The sequence below is a fragment of the Artemia sp. Qi Xiang Cuo genome, chromosome 7 (genome assembly GCF_049724085.1).
Source record: "Artemia sp. Qi Xiang Cuo chromosome 7, ASM4972408v1, whole genome shotgun sequence".
Taxonomy (NCBI): domain Eukaryota; kingdom Metazoa; phylum Arthropoda; class Branchiopoda; order Anostraca; family Artemiidae; genus Artemia; species Artemia sp. Qi Xiang Cuo.
Window position 1 is genome coordinate 52,935,219 of NC_142800.1, and position 21,409 is coordinate 52,956,627.

The window sequence follows — 21,409 nt, forward strand, 5'->3', positions numbered from 1 at the left end:
TATGAACAAAACTAAGATTTCCCTTGACTTTTACATGGATTAACCATTATGTCAGCCATTCAGATACTAATTCAACTAGACCACCAAACAAAAAACAGAGACAATCCAAAAAGAAGAACCATTGCACCAATCCCCCGAAGGAAAAATAAACCTTTTTTTTTGTGTGTGTGTGTGTGTGTTTGCTCGTGTACTCAAATGGAGGATATGTTCTTAAGCAACTTTACAGTATACATATAGCTGAATTGGCTCTCAGGGAAATTACTATTTTATCGATGGCTGACAAGTTTTCTGACCTTTTTAGTACTTACCACTACTTCTTGGGAATATCCTTTGGCGGTCAAAAATAACAAGCCAATCAAATACTTTGATGCTAAAAGATTGATTAGCTTAGAAGGTGGAACTGATCAGGCTGGTTGAAAAACAATACAAAGAGACACATAAAAGCCCTGGATTGATCTCTAATAGGCACAATAAAGCAGACATCAAATACAGAGAACTTTCCCTGTTCCTACAAAGAAACATTAGTCGAAAAGCAAATGTTATATAGTACAATAATGAAACAAAACCAATACACAACCAAAGGTAGACAAAGCAAAAGTTAATGAATAACAAATAAAAACTGGACAATGTAATATGTTAGATAGAGTATATTCATACTTTGTCTGCTGGAGCACAGTGGGAGTCAATAAGTTTCATTTTTTCCTCCATCCATGGCTGTGAGATAACCTTGACGCTGCAAATAAACTGTCTGTCTTCAGGACCGGGAGTGCATTCAGTACTTGACTCAGAACAAGAAGACATAAAGATGGAAATATCCAGGTAGTACAGGATTCCAGCTACAACCTGAACATTTTCCCGCACATTATTACATGTTAAGATTCAAGAATAATTAGCACAATATGCGGTCACGCAATGTACAAGCAATTTATACTAGAAATGATCTCTAACCCTCATTCATAAGTAAAATATCTGAGCTAAGTTGATAAAATAATAGAACAAAACAAAAATGTAGAAGAAGAAATAAGATGTACGTTGAATAAAAGAAAACAAAATGGATAAATGTTAGGCTATAATTTAAACTAGTAATCAAAGCAGGAGAAAACTAAACTGAAAATTCCAAAACAGTTCAACTAATTGTGGTTCTAAGCAAAGACTGATCCTTTTCACTAGTAACCAACCCTAAAAATGGAAGTTAAACAACAATTTATGCATCAAAAGAACATCCATTTCATAGTGATTTTCAATATGACAAATTAATTCGGTTTAATAGCAATTTCTATGATAAATTTGCTTGGTGTCAGAAACAGGTGAAACAAAGAGTTGCGATCTTGATTCAAAATTACTAAATCAAACTCAACTGTGCCTGTTCAGCCAGGTTTCATCTTCAATCTACATTAGGAAACAAAATGATAATCAAATTTCCTTTAAGATTAATGGTCACTAAAACAGAAGATTGCTGACAGATGTGTGTTTATACCTTGTCTATTTGTCATTTTTTTTCCAATGGTGATCTTGTTGAGATAGCAGTCATAGAATACTTTAAGTCATTCAAAGAAAAACCTTAATTTTTCGTTTCCTTATTAAGTAACAAAAGACATAGCACTACAAAAGTGAGTACTCCCCCATAGAACTACGATTTTGGCCCATAAAGGGCCAAAATACTATCCAGTAGAAATTTACGAGACAGCTGGTCGATTTAAAACTATCCAAACACAATTTATAGGACGTCCAAATTTTCCTTGGAATGAAGAGAAATTAAGAGGTAAATTTTAACCCAACATCAAAACGTAAATTTTTGTTTAGGAATTGCAGAGTGAGAAAAGATGCCTTCCTTGCAAACCTGTTAATTATCATAACTAATGACTTAGCATCAACTACATAAGCCACAAAACAATATTGTCAACCCACAGAATATTATGTAAGAGTAGACAAAAGAAGACTTATTTAAGTGCATTATTAAACACTACTGAACTAAAAATACATGGTGCAACTTAAAAGCTCACCTGCTTTCTTCCTTTAATGATCTTTGAAAACACACGTTTGTTATCATCATCATCATAGGCATCCAATGTATTCAGAGCAAAGTTTGCTGCTCCAACAACAGTTTCATCTTCAAGATCTTCAATGGAAGAAATCCCTCCTAAAATTAGCAACATTCTCAGATTTGTAATATTAGTATTCAATTTTTCAGGAAAAAGTAGAAAATCAGAGGCAAAAGAAAACAATTGACAAAAACATACTCAGGACAAAGTCTGTTCAATGAGATGAATAGAACTGTATATACTTTAGAGTAGGGGACGTAGAGTATGGTAACTTTAAAGAGTTGAAACTGGCACTGGTGTAACAAAAGCAATAACCATGCTACCAAACATTTGGTGTTTCTATGCATTTTTTCAAACTTTGCAATTTAATTTTTTCGGAAACTAACATCAGGCACTTATTCCTACGCTGATCTTGCCAATTATACTAATTAAACTAACTTTACCTTATTACTACATTAAAAAACACCAGGAAACATCAAATGTTGGATGAGATTGGTTGGGTTTTTTTTCGTGACACTAGTTTCTAGCACTAGTTTCTTGTCTTTCGTGGCATTTTTTCAAACTTTGCAATCGTGTTTTTTTTTTAGAAACGCTTATTGGACACTTATTACTACACTGATTTTTCCAATTAAACAGATTAAACTATTTTTGTCTTATCAAACTAAAAACGCCATGCAACACCAAATGCCAGACAGAATCAATATTTTTTTTTTGTGTCACCAGTTTCTATTCTTATAAATTATCCATACTTTTGGGTAGAAGGTTTATACATACTTTGCTGTGGGGGGGGGGGGGCTTTAGATAATGGCTTCACTCAAGTTTTGTGCAGATATGGCTAGGAAATGTGAAATGTATTGCCTTTTTGTACTCAATAAAGCTCAGATAAGTCATAAACAACAAGTAGAACAGTAAGGAAATTTTTAATACAAGACAGTGGAATGCAACTTTAGATGAATATTTTGACCCCATATCCAAGGGCCATCCTCACCAAAACAAATGAAAAAGAAAACGAAGAATATAAAATAAATCACATTAAAATACAATCTTTAAAACTAAAACATTTTCTCAAAACAGTCATAGAATCATTACTTCAGGAAAGTTTGGCCAGGACTCTGGTTGAATTTTCCTATTCTGGTTGAATTTCAATTTGCAATTTCGATTTGTTTGAAGTTTTAAACTTGCTCCTTACTTTAGTTAAAAAACCTTTTCTATTTGTTTAATTACATTTCATGAAATTGTAAAATCTTATGAATACAATACATTTGGTAATACAGAAAAAATGATCAATATTTTAATGATCTCTCTTTGGATTTTGATGGGTAATCAAACAGTTCGAAGTAACGAACTGTAAGTAAGGAGCAACCCTGCTCAATAGTAACCAAGACTCTAAAAAACGAAATTTTGAAAAAAATTGATATTTTAAAAGAATTGGCTTATTATGCTGATTCTAAATACATAAGTTTCATTAAGTTTAGTCTTACCCATCAAAAGCTATGAGCCCAGAAAATTTGTCTGATTTTCGAAAAAAGCGGGAAAGACCCTCTAGATCTCATAGAAGTTTAATGAAAGTCACACCATCAGATTCAGCATATCAAAGAACTCTAATGTAGAGGTTTCAAGCACACATCTAAAAATGTGGAAATTTATTATTTTTGCCAGAAAAAAGATTACAGATACATGTTTATTTTTTTCAGGGGGTGATTGTATCGACCCAGTGGGCCTAATACATCGAGAGAAGGCCGATTGGAACGGAAATGAAAAGTTTTAGTACCCTTTTCAAGTGATACAAAAATTGGAAGGCAATTAGGCCCCTTCACATACCAATCTTTCCCCAAAATCGTCCAATAAAAATTATGAGATAGCTATTTTGTTAGCATAGTTGAAAGGCCCAGTAGCTATGCCTTTGAAGATAAAATGACCCCCTACAGACCTTGGGGAAAGGTTCTTAAGTAATGAAATTTGCCCATTGTTTACATTAATATTTATTATTGGGGAGAGGATTTTGCATGGGGAGAATTTTCCATGGAGAGGGAATTTTCCAGGGGAAATTTTACACACGGTGAACTTACCAGAATCCCTATACAAAATGTCTTTATATATCTTGCTTTCTCTTTACCAATTCAATTTTACGTGTGGAAAGGTTAAAGGTAATTGTCCAGGGTAAATTTTCGTCAGGATTGAATTGTCCAGAGGATATTTCTGTGGGGAGTGGGATTTTTCCGTGAAGGTGAAGCCAGATTTCCTGGCTTTATTTAAAAAACGATCAGGAATTAAATAAAAAAAAAAACAAGTTTTTTCAACTGAAAGTAAGGAGCGACATTAAAACTTTAAAAAAAAGCAGAAATTATTGCGTATATGAGGGAGGTTGCCCTCTCCTCAACCCCTAGCTCTTTACACCAAAGTGTCCCAATCCTTTAAAAATGACTCCAGAAACACAAAGATCATTTAATATGAACAATAAGTAATTTTTTTAAGTGTAAAAAAACTGTAGGGTGAAGAGTGAGGTGTTGAGGAGGGGGCAAATCTCCTTATATACATAATAATTTCTTTTCATTTTAAGTTTTAATATTGATCCTTACTTTCAGTTGAAAAAAACTTGTTTATTATTTAATGAAGCTTAGAGACAAAAAACTAAGATATAAACTCCTAGCATTCAGTTCTATTGAGCAATGCTGAAGTGTTACATGGATATTTTTTAACAATGTTGACAGTTTTGAACTTAGTTATCAAACACCAAAATATTCAATGCCTTTAGACTCAGTCTTTGTAAAATGTAATTATCAAAGTATGTCAAAGTATCAAAGTATATTATCAAAGTATGTGTCATCATCAAACCCTGGAATGCACAAAATCCATCAACTCATTTCTGATAATGGATTAATTTTGGATAACCCTCTAAAGATTCCTAATTGTTTCAATTCTACTTTTGCAAATAACTTCTCAAGTGCCACTTCCTTGAGCCACCCTTACATACCAGCCAGATCTATTACTAAAAAGATGACTGAAGTTGAAATAGATCATTAACCAGTACTAAATAAGCTGATTAAACTAAATCCTAACAAATCAAAAGGACCTGATGGTACTCACCCTAGGCTTCTCAAAGAAATAGCCTTTTTCATTGCCTTACCTTTAGCTGATATTTTCAATATGTCACTGAAATTAAAAATAATACCAGATGATGGCATTGGCAAATGTTATATCCATTTACAAAATAGGAGATAAATCCAGGCCTAAAACTACCATCCTATTAGCCTTACTTCTGTATTTCAAGATAATTGAGGGGATACTGAGTGAATCTGTTGTCAAACATCTTGATGATAAAGATTTAATTACCAGTAATCACCATGGCTTCAGATGTAATCATTCCATTCAGATAGGCTTAATCCAATCATATGATATTGTCACTAAACTCATAGATCAAGACCTCCCAGTAGATATTGTACTTCTGGATATGGCAAAAGCATTCAATAAAGTTGACCATAATTACTTGTTGATTAAATTACAGGCTTATTGCATAAATAGCCATGTAGTAGATTGGATTGGCACCTTTTTGGGTGGAAGGTTGCAGTGAGTTTTTGTAACTGATGAAAATGAAATCAAGTGTATTCTAATCTAACATCAGTCATTAGTGGAATTTTCTATTTCTATTTCTACGCTTTTGTTGACGTTTGGTCTGTCACTTCCAAGCATGATCAGTTTTTCAAGTGGCAGCTGATTTTACTCAATGGCTGACGTCATGATGCTAGCTTGTGTCCCAGTGTCAATCTTGAATTTCACACTGAACTGGTTGGCAATTCTTAGTTTAGCATATGGCTGGCCATCAGCTTTATCCATTATTAGTTGATGGATGAATAGCTCATCAGTTTGTTGAGCTTCAGAACTGATGATGTTCATAGTCTTTTGGCTACCACAACAGACACAAGCAAAATGGTTGGGTTTTCTGCAGACCCTGCAGATCTTCGCTTTTGCAGGGCACTGGTGATTACCACATACTCTCCACCACAGAAGTGACATTCATGCTTTTCAATTCGATCACGATTAGGTTTCCACAGTTTATTTTGATCCTTTTTGATGATTAATTAAAAAAAAACTTTTTCCACAAATTAAGTTTTTCAAAGAAAAGTAAAGAACTCCATTAAACCAAAAATGAGCAAAAATAAAATAATCCACCAAGCATGAAACTACCACAAATCAGTATCGATAAATAAATGAAACCCAAAACGAACAGAAATTACAACAAATAACCAAGTCAAACACAAAACAAGCAGAAATTAACATGAGTAGGGCTCAAAACCCCTATGCCTTCCCAAGGCCAGAACATAATTTGCGCTTTACTGAAGAAATATAAATGTTTTTTCTTTTATAACTTTAATAAATTATAAAATATCAAGATTTTGATTACTAAATATCAGTATATGTATATTAAACTGACAATGCACATTCATTTGTATTTTTTTCAGTAAAGTGGAAAAAGTTTTTTTTATTAATTTCTGTTTGTTTCATATTGACATAGTCTTTCCAGGAAAAAGAAAATAATACTTTAAATCTTCTCGTTTTTTTAAGACTTTATAGTTTGGCCTGCTATTTGTATGCTGGAGAAAAACTTTCAGCAATTTTTAACAACATATACCCTTTTAAAAGTCCGGACACAAATAGTAGTGTTTAATTTAGTTTCATACCTCCTCTAGTTGACCAGAAATAGAAAACTTGATACCATTTGTACAAAAATCTGTTTACTTTCTTTGATAGCTTGGAACAACTTACGCTATTTTGTTTTGGTTAAATTTTAAGGGCAGAAGTAGCCCCAAAAGCTTGAACATAAGAACCTCATTCGTTCTTGGGATATTGCTGGGATGCCTTATTGGGAATTAACACAGTGCATTTTGATTTGATCTTAGGGCAACATTTAGTTTTTAAACATAATGGGCAAATGGGAGGGGGGGCGTGGGAGGGGTACTAGTTGACCTCCAATCACTTTCGACTATTAAAAAGGGCATTAGCCCTTTCTATTTTCAATCAAATGAGCCCTTTTCGAAGTTCCTATGGCAACTTCTTTGATACAAAATTCAGGGTTTGGACAGGTCGATTCGTTTCAAATTATAGGCTCTGTCCTATTTTTATAGGATTTCCTGGGCCCAAATATAGGATTCGGAAGTCCTCGGGATCAGATCTGTGGTAGATGGCGTAGGATGCCTGGTCACATAAATTCGTCATTTCCGAGTTCGACATTCGTCATTCGAATTTTTGCATTCATTTAATTTTTTTTTTATTTCAAATACAAACTGTACAAGTAGTAAAAAAAAAGCAAAAAATAAGATACACATACTGTGCCAATAATTGACTGATACAGGTAAAATATTTGGAATCACTCTTGCTGCTTCTTGGGCATCAATTTTGATATGAGGTCAGTTTTTCTCTTAGCAAGAGACTGCTCCATTCTTGCAGATTCCACCATCTTCTCTCTTTCACTTGTTCTGGACTCAGCAGCCTTGTTCTGTTCTACTGTTCTCTTTTCTTGCTCTGATGCTCTAAGTTTTTTCTTTTTGCTTTCCAGATCTTCTATTTCTTTCTTTTTGTCATGGACCTCCTGCAACTTCTGCTTACTGTCCTCTTTGAAAGCTGGTTTCTCCTTCTTGGATAGCTCTTCTTTCTTCTTTTCATCCAGATATTGTTGATACCAAGACCGTGCAGAACAAGCAAGATTCAACAGCTCTTTTGTAATAACAAACTGTTCTGGTTTTCTCCATAAAGCCTCAACATGGCATATACCTTGAGTCTCGCATCCAGAACGCATTCAGACATCAAGGCCTGGTCTTCACCAAGGATCCTACCAGAACACAAGAACCCACGCTCAACATCTGCACTGCCATGCAAGAACGTCAGCACTGCTTTGATAAGCTTGGTAAGTTCCGGGTACTTGCTGGCCCCATGCTTATTCACCAGTAAAAATAATAGCTCCTAAAATGATCAATCCAAGTAATGTCCTCACAGGGTCCAGTTTCCGTTCACAAAAGCAGCCACTCAGCCTGGGCGACGTCTGAGCTTACTCCAATTGCAATCTTGTGTGCCACAACCGCTATGTCTGCAATGCTTCTTGAATCCTTCATGTTGATTGGACTCAAACAGCATAAAGCCTCTAGAAAACCATCCTTTTCCAGAGAACATTTGTCCAAAATATGGCAAATAACCGGAATAAAATGTTTTTGCACATTGACATAGAAAATGGCCTTGTTTTTCAGTGTTGCTTTCTCACCAAAAGCTTGTTCCACATTTTCTGAAACTATGGGCTTTTCTGCAAATTTTTCTGCAAGGTTCAACATTTCTGGTGAGATATTTGCAATCTCGGTCATGAAATCTGGAGTAAAGATCCGTCTGCAAAGCGTCACAACTATTCTTTTGATCTCTGAGTGCAGAACACGAATGAGAGGCTCTTCGCTCTTGAACAGTTGGGTGAAACTCATGAACAGTTCTTCTGAGGCTAGAACAAACTCGAGTTGGGCCTTCATCATTGCACTTCTGATATAAGCCACAATCTTTAGAAATTTGGGAGTGGACAGAATATTATTCAGTTTTTTCTCTCTCGGCATGAAGTTCAGGAAGTACTCTAAGATTGCCAGCCACTGCTGCATGATTCTAGCAAGGACACGACCAATTGTCAGCCAGTGGCTTGAGACATGCTGCATGAAAGCATTCTCTGGCACTCCCACTTTCTTTTTGCAATTTCAATATTCTTCACAACATGCAGGCCAGCCATCCAAAAATGAATGCACAAGAATAACAAAGTTGGAACTTTCTTCTCCAAACACCTGAAGACCTTTCAAGAAAGTGTTATGAATTATATGGATGTTGCCATTATCAATGTTCAACATTCCCTTTCCTGTCACTTTCTTTTTTTCAGCATTGAACTTGTTCCAAACGCTTTTGTTGATGTTTGGTCTGTCACTTCCAAGCATGATCAGTTTTTCAAGTGGCAGCTGATTCTGCTCAATGGCTGACATAATCTTCCTATACAGGTCATCACTTGTCATGTGGCCCATAAAACTTGTGCATAAATGTGTGCTCTGGATTTCATTTCCATATAAGGACCAATATCAAACACATATCTGTAACTGTTTCATGCCAGCGTTGTAGGTTGTCTCTTCATATTCTAGTACAAAATATGACTGAATGTCCTTCACAAGCATTTGCTTACAGTTAGGATGCAGCACATTGGTGATCAGATACATGAGTTTCTTCACACATAGGGACATATTTTACCAGGGAACATCACATGGAAGGTTGCAACAATATGGTCTGAAGAGTTAGCAGACATGGAACTCTGTACTGTCTGAAGTGCTCATATTAACCCAGCTTTATAAGTGGCATCAAGCTCACAAAACATGTTTGTACCAACTAATGGTTTATCCTAGGTTGTTTCATCAACTTGAGATTGTCCAGTCAGGTGAAGCTGTAATGGATGTAGTTGAGCAGTAACTGCGGCTTTGTGTTCTGCAGATCACACATGTTAGTTTAGCTGAGCAACCCCAGCTCTGCAACCAAGATTTTTCAAGCAGAGTTTGCAAAAGAACAAGTACTGGTCGTTCCCAGTCTTACACCATTTGCCAATCTTTCTACTGCTGCAATCCGTTTTAGAAAGTCATGAACTATTGAACTTGGTAAGCCCCATACTTAATTACCAAGCATCACCTGCAAAATAGCATCCCATGATTAAAAGGCCATAAAAAGAAAAAATATGGATATGTCTGAAACTGGGCTGTATTTGCCTTTTATAGCATTCAGCCAGGAAACGCATAAGTTGCAAGAACTCAGTCTCACTAAGCCAAGACTGCTAGCCTATATACTGATCTTTGCTCATTTTTGGACAGGCCCAACATGACAAAAAACAAAACATAGGCTACTAAGTCAACACAACAGCATAGGCCAGGCAGAAGCAGCTTACTAATCCCAACACAAAGCATTAGTTAAGTTCAAACAGCTCAACAGTTGCAATTAATTATCAATCTACACCAAAAGACAGCACAGTCTACAAGCACAGTCAAAAGCAAAGAAAAGCACATTTTGGCCTACTTAACAAGCACTAAAAATTGTAAATCATGAGCAATGTTCTTGGTGCTCTTCAGCCAAAAATATAGGAATAATATGATTTTAGCCAAAATATAGGCATTTTATAGGAGTGCATTAAAATATAGGAATTTATAGGCGAGTCTGAACCCTGTATATAGAATATTTGAAAACAGATCAATGCAAATCTGTCAAATCTGTTTATTTTTCACAATTTTGCTAAAAAAAAAATTGTATAGCAATAAAAGAAGTGATGATAAAGGTTCTCCCCCTGGAAAATATGTAAACTAGGATTATTATGCATATTAACAAGTAAGAATTGTTTTCTTAACATGTCTTTTTATGACCTGGGGTGGTTGTAAATTTATACCATATAATTTAGCTAGGATGAAAGTGAAAACATCATTTGATGCTTTTTTATGCTCTTTCATAATTCATATAAAATACCTTCTGGGCCTCTTTAAGGGCTCAAGATGCAATTAGCCCCAGAAGCAATTCTTGAATTATGAAAGAGCATAAAAAAATGTATAAAATGTTGTTTTCATTTTCATCTTAGCAAAACTAGCCTATAAAACCCACTAAAAATTTACCAGCAATTCTTACTCCATATTATGCAGAATAATCATTGGCTAGTTAACAAATTTTGCAGGGGAAAACCTTTATCTTCACTTCTTTCCTTGTTTTCCTATGAAATTCATGGATTTCTTAGAACCTAGCCTATAGGGGAGACCGGGGCATTGAGGACACTTTTTCACAGGATTTCAAATAACTTTTCAGTAAGACTCTATTTTGAACATCCGATCCTACCAACATTAACTTCAGTATGTTAGCTTTATTTGAGCTATTTACAACAAACTTGTACCTCCAGATTCTCATGGGAAGTGACCAAACGAAAAGTGGCAAAAGTGTCCATATACCTGGATTACCGGGGTATAACAGACATTTGGTATGGGTAATTTGGACACTGATGTCTATTATACCCTGGGCTGCTAAAGTCATAAATAGAAGAATAAAAATCAGAAGTAAAAAAGAGAGTAAAAGAGAAGCATAAGAAATCAGAAAGAGAAGAGTAGGTTGTTTATTAAAAATGTATTGAATATATATAACAGCTAGGTATGCAGTGACAACTTAGGCAATTTTCAGCTGTAGGCTTTAATTCAACTCAGTTGTTCAGCTGTGGTAGTTTAAGCAATCACAACTACTTGATGTCAAATTGGGACAGGTTGACTTGAAAAAAAGCTGTTCTGCTTGTCGCATAGTGCCACCAGTAAATGATGGAGGCCCATGTTCATTTTGATGCTTGCTCTGTTGAATGTAAAAAACTGACCTGTTCTTGTAAACTTCAGGAAAGCCACAAGTCTTTTTAAATAGAGTACCTCATATTTGTCTTCCTCCTGTGAAACTATCTTCCCAACTGAGTAGATTGGGATTTTACCTATTTTTCCCTTTTCAACTAGTACATAGTCATCAGTTTTCACTTATTCATAGTCAATGTCTTCCACAACATCTGCATGCATACTTTCATCATCTGAGTCACTTAGATGGAATTCTTCTTCCATTTCATCCTGACTACTCTCCATGGTGTCAAAACTCTGTACCTTTTCTCCTTTTTTTGCTAATTTTTGCCTTGTTACTTCTCACTTTTTTCTTTCCCTTAGCCTTTGCTGTTAGTTCAGCGAAGTCTTTTATAAGTTGATTTTAACAGGTATGTCAGTGGCTATAATGCTTTTGGTCCTTTTGCGGCAGGTAATATTTTGTCTGGCACTGACTTTAGGGTGAGGAGAAATCTTTTCAAGGGAGATATTTGGGCATACAGGCATTTGTTCTCGTAATTCTGAAGATGCACTAGAAGATGGGTTTGGTCTAGAAAGATCATTGCTTTCATGAGGATTAATGCTCAGAGTGGCTGGTTCTGCATGATCAGAGACATAGGAACTCAAGAATTTCTCATCCATAAAAATATTGCAGTTGAAGGGATAGACTCCAGAAACTCTGAAGCCAGTCTGAATACTCTGCGGCATGAAAGCCTGCGGAAAAGCAGTGCTAAGCAGTCCTGCAATATTATCAATCTTTATGAGCTGACCAGGATGGGTAAGCATCCACACATTGGCAGCTCTATTGTAGTGAGCTTTTAATGGTTCAAAGACAGATTTATCCAGAGGTGGAAGCTTCTGACTTGTGTGTGGTGGGATAGTAAGTATCACAATTCCATTCAATTTAACATATTCTACTGATTCTGGGCTTATATGGCTTGCATGGACATCCATGATCAATAAGACTTTGAGGCAAAACTACATCATGTGTGCTTTTGAAACTGTTTATGAAATTCTGGAAAGGTTTGAACAGTCATCCATCTGCCTACATAAACAGCACCTTTTGTGCTTTAGGGGCACCAGAGACCATACAATCTTTGAAGTGAAAACATGGAAAGACAGTGAAAACAAGGGGGGTATCGCTACACCTGCATCACTAACTGCACAACATACCGTTACAAGCTCACGCCTCTTCGCTGCTGTTAGTTGACCAACTTGCTTAGCATCTTTTGGTGCTAACACTTTCTTAGGCTTTGCACAGTTGTAAGATCAGTTTCATCAACATTCCATATAGCATAAGTGTCTTTTTCTAACACAGCTGAGTAACTGTCAAAAAACTCATTGACTGTTGTTTGATTGAATGCTGTTGCCCCAGCAATGCTTGTAGCTTGAGGAGAACGGATAGACACACTTGGGTTTCTTTTCAAGAATAATGTAACCAATCTCCACCAGAAATTTTATTATTTTCCAGCTGTCCGGAATCTTTTTCTTCCGCATTTTTTCAAACTGGTGGGCCAGAATTCTATATTGTTTTGGCGGCGTTTATAGTGCAGCTTACTAGCTTTTGTCAGATAATTAGCTAGATTGTTTTCTTCAATACCACTTACTATTTTTTTCACACCATTATCAGCTTTAAATACCTCTGGTTTTTTACTCTCAAATTCTTTTAAGGCACTTCCTTCCAAGGTTTTACACATCTTATCTTGCTTACTCAAGGAATGTTGAGTTTCCTTCTTGGAAACACCACTGCGAATCATTAGCAAAGCTTCTTTAATTGCCTGCTCGTCTGTTAAGCACCTGGTTGACTTTCTTAGATAATTTTTTACCATCTGAAACAAAATTATCTATTATAATCTAGATGTAGAGTAGATTTTGCTGCTATTGGGGCATCATGGACACTCCTGTCAATATTACCCTGGTTGTTGGTGTCCATATTCCCCCTTAATCAGTTACAATAAAAAATTAAAGGATGTCCTCTCCACGAAGTGCCACTTCAAATTATAAGGATACAATGACTAGCCCAAGCAGTGCTCTCTTGAACTTACCTTAAAAAAATTGTGAAACTAAATACTGCTGGCTGAAAATCTTAATTCAGTGAAAACAAAGAAATTTACTTCACTTTTGAAAATTCCAAATTTATGCTCTCAGAAATGAATGAGTAATCACAACAACAGAAGTCATTTACCATGTGTCTCTACCATTAATGCTACCTGTTTTGACTATAATGAACTTTAATCTAGAGTCACCTGGAGTATATAGGAGTGGGGTGTCCATATTACCCAAGTGTCCATATTGCCCTGGTCTCCCCTATATTTACAGAGTAAATACTCCTATGCCCCTCTCCCCTAATGTGAAAATATGTACCCAGAATTGTATCCTGAATGTAAATATACCATTCATTTGCATCACAAATGAATTTTACCCCCATATTAGCCATATTGTGGATATCTTTATATTCCCAAATCTTTCTGCAAGGGACAAAAAAGTGTTTTGATCCTTAGGCCTATACCTTTGTTTAATCCTAGTTTATAGGATTTTAAAGATATATTAATCTATTCCTAAATTTTAGGGAAAATTCCTTGCTATTGTTTAAAATTCTATTGACATAACATGAATTGCACTTTCAATAAACCAATGAAAAAGAGATTGAAACTGAAAATCATTGTAGCCTAGTTTAGATGCCTAATTATCTTGTCAGAAATCAGATATGCATAGGCTTGTCATGCATACAATCTTCTAAGCCCTAGAGATGAGAACAAACATGGAAATTGTAAGCTAGCTTGCAAGCCTACATTCCTAGGATACATTTTGGTAAAATTCTACTTTAGCTACTTTTAGCTATCTTAGAAAGGGTTTAGGTAAGGAAAATGAAACTTTCAGCAATGGGTCTACAGGCCAAAGTAGCCTATGCCCCAGGAAGGTATTTTGAAGTACATATCTCCACTCCTTCCAGCCCTAGAGGGTTCTAAAATTATCTACATGGCAGGTCTATACCTATTGAAATTTGGAAAAAACAACATTTTAACTTAATTTACAGTTAGCCTATCAGTTTCTTTTTCTCTGGCTTTAATTCTGAAAATGCAATTCCTATTTGAGTAGAATTTTAAGCCATATCAATGTTCTTTTTTTTAATTTAGGAATTGTGTTTGCATATATTTAAAACCTTATAAATTGGAACTTAGCAAAGTTGTGAAGCTGAAAACAATTTTGTTTTATTTCATTTAAGCAGACAATCTATTTTACAAGATTTCACTTTTATAACACACAGATTTTTAAAGGTCATCAAAGGTCAGGACTTGGTAAATAGTCTATTTACCAAATCATATTATCAAGTTATGACTAAAGTGAATATACCACTTGATGCCTTTTTTTTATGCTCTTTATGAATATAATAATCATTTTTGTTGGAAATGAATTTTAGCCCCCATCCCTATATATACCAATTCAGGGAGTAAATATCTACCAAATCATATTATTGAGTTAGGACTAAAGTGAATACACCATTCAAAGCCTTTTTTATGCTGATTAGGAATATAATAATCATTGCTATCAGAAATGAATTTCACCCCCCCCCCCCATATATGCCAATTCAGGGTTAGGTTGTAGAAATATATACCCTGAATTGGTATATATAAGGGGGGGGGGCTGAAATTCATTTCCAATAGAAATGATTATTATATGCCTATTTGTAATAAGCATAAAAAAGGCATCAAATGGTGTATTCACTTTATTCCTAACTCAATAATATGATTTGGTAGATATTTACCTTCAGGGTAGTCTACATAGCCTATTTGCACATTAGGGAGGTGGGGGATTTTCTGATGTAAATCAGAGGTAAGTTTAAACTTCCCCCACACCCCCTGATGTGCAAATATATACCCTGAATTGGTATATACAGGGGTGGGGAACTAAAATTCATTTCTGACTAAAATCATTATTAGCCTATATGCATAAAGAGCATAAAATAAGGCATCAAGTGGTATATTCACTTTAGTCATTACTCAATAATATTATTTGGTAAATATTTACCCAGGACCCTGTAGAGGGAGAAGGAGTGGAGGTAAGTTCTTTAACATGCCTTCCCCGGACATAATTTAGCCTGTAGACCCATCCCTGAAAGTTTCATTTTCCTAACCTAACCCCATTCCAAGACATCCAAAAGTAGAATTTTATTACTCGAAAGCCTAACCTGTAGTTCGATGCTGGGCATAAGCAAAGGCAAGGATAAATCCTAGAAAAATTGCGCATTTCATGTTAAATAGATTCTTCTTCTTCTTCTTCTTCAATTATAGGCTTCGGATGAATCCATTTAACCTTTTTCGTATTGTCTGATTATGTCAGGGGTGTCCTGGGAAATCAAATATAGAGATTAGACTATTATTATTCAATAATAGGCTTTATACATCATTGATGAAACCACCTATATTTAGGCAGTTAAAGACAGCTTTGAACAATTCAGCATCATCAGTTGAAGAGTGTCTCCTTTGTGTTAGTTGGTCAATATTAGGGGTTAGCTTGAGGCGCTTGAATATAGCAGATAAAGTTAGCCATTCTTTTTTATGGTTGAGAGTTGCCACAGGGCAACCAAAAAGAACAAAATCCAGTTCCAGTTCAAAATTTTGTAGATTATCGTTTTGAGTGTCATGCTGAAAACAGGCGGATGGCTTCTCAGAAATCTTGTTCAAATGTTTAACCATGCTATTCTGGCACGTTGTAATTTTGGGGAATCTGTATCCAACATGCTTGGAAACCGTAAGATGAAAAAGCTTTAAAATTTTGCTGGGTATAACATGGAGAACCTGAGAACAATTTTTGTCAAACCCGCTCAAAACACGCTTCAAACTCGGTGCCTGCAAACATCACAACCCATGGCAAATTCGATGTTAGATGTGCGTTGCCTAGAAGGAACACTCTGGCTCGTTAAATTTTCAGGAACCGGTGTCCAACAGGCTTAAAACTCGTAAGATGAAAACATTTTGAAATTTTGGTGGGTAAAACACGGAGAACCTAAAAATACTTTTTGTCAAACCCGCTAATAACACAGTTCAGACTCCATGCCTGAAAACACAACTCAGATCCCCATTCAGTCTGTTTAAAAAATTAAGGCTGTGTCTACATTCGGCGTTTTGCGAAAAACTGGATAGTGTAGACTGCTAGTGTCGTTCCATTTTTCGTTTCTAGGTACGGCACAAAATGATGCCAATAAGTGGCCCAGCATATAAAAATTCCAGAAGTGAAGACGGATTTACCCGTTTTCTGGGAGCCTTGTCAAGCAATAAATAAAAAAAAGCTATGAGACTTACCAAAAAAGATAACGAGGCTTCAAAAAATCACAAAAATGGTCAAATCAAGAGACTTTCTCACTAATTGAAACCTAAAAGGACAAACGTGATGATCGGAGAACTAGACATAAACCCGGAGAATGAAAAACTGGCAGAAATGTATCAGTCTAGATTAGTAATGCACACTGCTACCTGTCTCCCAGTTTTCCAGAATACGATAAATGTAGACGCAACCTAAAAATTCTTAGACCCGACTACCAAGAATCTACTTTTCTGATACCCTAATAGTTAAAAACCGATAAATCTCTGACTCCAACCAAAAAATCTGGCAGGGTTCTATTTGCAATAATGAAGCTTCTCATTTTTAATAGAAGTGTTTATCTGCTATCTTGTTCTTTCCTGTGATGAAAAAAGATTGAGTTCTTTTGACTTCACTGCTTAACGTTCTTCTTTTTACACGCAGCCACCCAAGAAGTTCTCTGGGCCAAAACAAGCTGTTACGGTTGGGTCACCACGGGTCAGCCCAGTACATGATCTTTCCGAGGAGATCTTTTAAGTTCTTGGATCTTGATAGAATAAACGGATTATCTGCTTGAGAAACCAAATGTGACAACTACTTCGGATATTCACAAATGTTCATGAGCATTCCTTTATTTGTATAAAAAATTAGACTAGTGATCTTTGACTATAGTTTTTTGCATTAAAAACAATAAGAATAAGTTCTTTGCCTCTATCTTTGTACAAAGTTCAAAGGGCTATGGCTGAATGAGCGATACAAGGCTGACACCGGTAGCATAAGTAAAAACTTATTTTGGTTTTAGCTCTAAGCTTGTGACCTTCAATTTTCCTTGTGTACGAGACCCCTGAAACAGTAGAAAAATAATACAAGGCAGGATTTTCGAATTTTTTTTTAAGAGAAATGCCTGTGGGTTAAATTTTTCTTATGCTGCTTACGCTCTTACATCATTTATTCATGCCAATCTAAAATTGAAGCTTCAAGTTGCTGTAAACTGCATAAACCGTCTGCTGCAAGTTTATGTTCACAGATTTGAGTCGTTTTAAGGGATGAACATCGACCTTTAGATTATCCGCCATGTATTTTGTTTATGCCATGCTTGGCCTATATAACAGAGATAGGAGTCACATTTTTATGCAAATTCCTGTTATTTGTTTTGACACCATACAATGTTGTAAAAAAAAGTTAACAGATAAAACATATTTTGAAAATTGTAAGGTCAAAACATACAGCAAAATACCGACTATGCTGGGGAGCCTCTGCACACCAGTTGGTGTTTTAAAAGAATACATATGGCACCAGAAACCATAGACGTTGGTCACGTTTTGAAGATTGAAAGAATTAAACTCGTATTTTTTTCTACCATCTTCATTTCATTTCGCAACCGTACACTATATCTCTGAAGAATCTTTTGCACAAATCAAGTGCACCAATGTCAAAAGCTTTGGTAGGATCACCAATTTGCACAACATAATCGGTTCACCTTCAAACCAGAATCCATGATTAATTTCTTTCACTACCTTCTTCTATTTCTTACAAGCGCTTTCATATATTACTTGATACAGCTATAAAAAAACAGGACAACCCGTCTTTGATTCCTGTCTTTTGATTTTCTGGACCGTTTATGGCATCTTTTTGCGCCGTAACCAGAAAAAAAAATTGGAGCGGTACTATGGCTATCTCAAATTTTTAATGGATGTGTTTGGGGAAAAGGTGGGCAAAAGAGGGGGGTTTGTTTCTGTGCAATCACTTTTGACAATTAAAAAGAGAACCAGCCCTTTGAATTTCCAATCGAATGAGTCCTTTTTTAAGTTTCTACGACAGAGATTTCTATAAGAACCTCATATACCCCCAGGGCATAACTTAAAAACCTTGCCCTGAGGGCTGTTGGGGAGTGTCCTCCTCAAAAAAATAAATTCTATCTAGAAATCAACTTGGTGGAACAAAATGGCTATCTCAAAATTTTGATTGGATGTGTTTGTGGAACTAATAGGCGCGGAAGGGGTGTTAATTGCCTTCCAGTCCCTTCTGATCCTTAAAAAGGGCACTAGAACTCTCGATTTCCAATTGAATGAGCCCCCTTTGAAGTTCTACGACGACCCCTTCCATATGAAGTGCCTCTTGGGAAAAAAATAATAAATAACAATAAAACAATTGGAGCGGTTTGGCCTTTAGTATAGGCAACGCTATAGCGTTGCCTCTGACAATGGAAATGGTGAAAAAGTGAAGATGGAATGCTTAAAGACAGTTTTTGTTCATGATAGAGCTATCGTAGCATTGAATGCTGACAAAGACAAATATTTTAACTACGAAAATAGTATTAATGGTGACACCATTGGAAATATATGTAAGCATTACCATGATGGTGCGAGATCAAATTTCTTTGGACTACCGAAAAAATTCGGTAAATTTTTCGGTAATTTTTCTATCATAAACCATATCTTGTTTATGTGTCGGAACTGTTTCCTATGTAAATACAATGTGGTGATAAACAGTGAAACCAAGGGCAAAATAAAAGGGCATTAACAGATAACATCACCAAGGAAATTACAGACAATTCAATAAAAAGCAAAGCGTCGCTGAAAGTTAATAGTACCATTGATGGTTTACCAAGAGATATCATCATTGAACGTACCAATAGCAATGATGAAAAAAAGAAGATGAAATGCTTAAAGAAAGTTTTTACTCATGATAGAGTTATCGTAGCATTGAATTCTGACAAACCCAAATATTTTAACTACGAAAATAGTATTAATGGTGACACCATTGGAAATATATGTAAGCATTTCCATGACGGTGCGAGATTGAATTTCTTTGGACTACCGAGAAAAGCTATATTACTGACAGTGTATGTACTAGAATAAAAGTTACAGAGATGATAGTGCCCTTAGACAAGGCATCTCTAAATGTAATATTTGACAACGAGGGTCAACTTGATTATGGTTTTGGTAACACGTTACTCTTTGATAAATCCTATCGCCATTTTTAGGGTACTAGCATTCAAGAAAAGGTAAAAAGAAGACAGGCGTACTGCTGCACAAATTTTATAAATCACATCTTGTCTCAGTGCCGGAACTGATACGTGTGTTAAAATAATTTGATAATAGACAATGAAATCTCTGACAAAATAAACAGGGGATTAGTAGGTAATATGACCAAGGAAATTAATGACTGGTCAATGAATTTCAAAGCATCGGTGGAATTAACAGTAGGGTATGTGGTTTTAGATTCTTTAAATTGATTTAAAATCTATTTCAAACTAAAAATACCTCTATGATTCGATAATGGAAAGGCTTTAGTTACATGCAAAATGCAAAATGCAAAGATTCTGGAACATTTGTTCAGTTTCTGGAAGATTTGTACTATCTTTTTTCACTAAAGTTATAGATGGCACCACAACTGATTTTTCATAAGTTGCGCGCAAGCAACTAAACACGTTGTGCGCATGAGTTATTGTTAGCTTGAAAGGAATTTTACATCAAATGATAGAATCCAAAAACTGTAAAAATGTTCCAGAATCTTTGCTTTTGCAGTTTGCATCTAACTAAAACCTTCCATAAGTAACTAATACAGGCGTTTTTTTTTTATCATGAAAAGAATTCTACATCATTTAACAGAACCAAGAAAATGTGAAGATGTTCCAGAATCTTTGCTTTTGCAGTTTGCATCTAACTAAAACCTTCCATTATCGAATAATATACAAAATTTTCTAGCTTGAAAAGCATTTTATATCAATCCAAAGAATCCAGAAACTACACAAATGTTCCAGAATGTTGGCTTTTGCAGTTTGCGTGTAACTAAAGCCTTCCATTTCTGAATAATAGAGGAATTCTTATATAAAGGGATTTTACATGAATTCAGAAACTGTTCAAATATTCCAGGATCTTTCATTTTACAGTTTGCATGTAACTAGAGCCTTCCATTTGTAAGATTGCCCTACTATTTAGGACTAAAAATGGGGCGTGATAAAAATTGAGGCGTTTGGTAAGAATCGGTACTCAAAAGTCCAGTGACAACTAATATTTATTATTAAATAAAATAAAAGGAGAAAACGTTGCAATTATTATTATTATAAACCCTTCTAATATATCCCTTCAGGGTTGGCTAATCTTATATCGCGTGTGTGTCCGTTGTCTAGGAGATTTCTTTTATAGCCCACGTCGCTCAACGAAAAAAGGGGTATTTTAGTTTAAGGCCAAACTTCAGGGTTGGCTAGCTTTTTATGAATTCAAGGCTAAGTTCCAAGAGACACTAGGCTGGAAAAAGGGAGGCACAGAGGCTCTCCTAACGTTGACTACTTGTTTAGGGTTTTCCCCCTCCTAAACCTTTGGTTATTCGAAACTTCTTCCACAGGTTTAAGTTTCTGAAATTATTTTTAGCCTATTTAGACCTTTAACATGCTGTCTTTTGTCTAATTGGCTCAAGCCTTGGCTAAGTGAAATATACTAACCGAACTATAAAACCAGTCACCAAATAGAATAAAACCTAGAGTCCTAAGTTATTTACGCTGGTATTTTTCTGCCTATAATTAATTTTAATCATACTAAACATCCTTTAATTAATCACAAAGGATCTCAGGGTTACCTCAACTATCAGTAGGATTCAAACCCTTTATAAATCTATTGGCAACGCTCAAAGGGAAATTTTAGCCCTAACTAAAGTTTAAGTTCAAGTGGCTTAGAGATGTAAATATTA

The 21,409-nt window shown here is 35.5% G+C and overlaps 1 protein-coding gene across 2 annotated transcripts in view; it reads right to left on the bottom strand.

The window, feature by feature from the left end:
- The window catches only part of LOC148950417 (cathepsin L-like), a 60,392-nt gene extending 44,659 nt beyond the window's left edge, over positions 1-15,733 (bottom strand). For both annotated transcript variants that reach the window (XM_089092396.1, XM_089092395.1), the window contains exons 1-3: positions 15,606-15,733; positions 2,004-2,140; positions 658-843 (exon numbers count right to left, since the gene is read on the bottom strand). In XM_089092396.1, coding sequence (XP_088948522.1) covers positions 658-843; positions 2,004-2,140; positions 15,606-15,669 — 387 coding nt within the window. In that variant the 5' untranslated portion in view covers positions 15,670-15,733. The remainder of the gene's footprint in view (positions 1-657; positions 844-2,003; positions 2,141-15,605) is intronic.
- Positions 15,734-21,409: the final 5,676 nt, after the last annotated feature.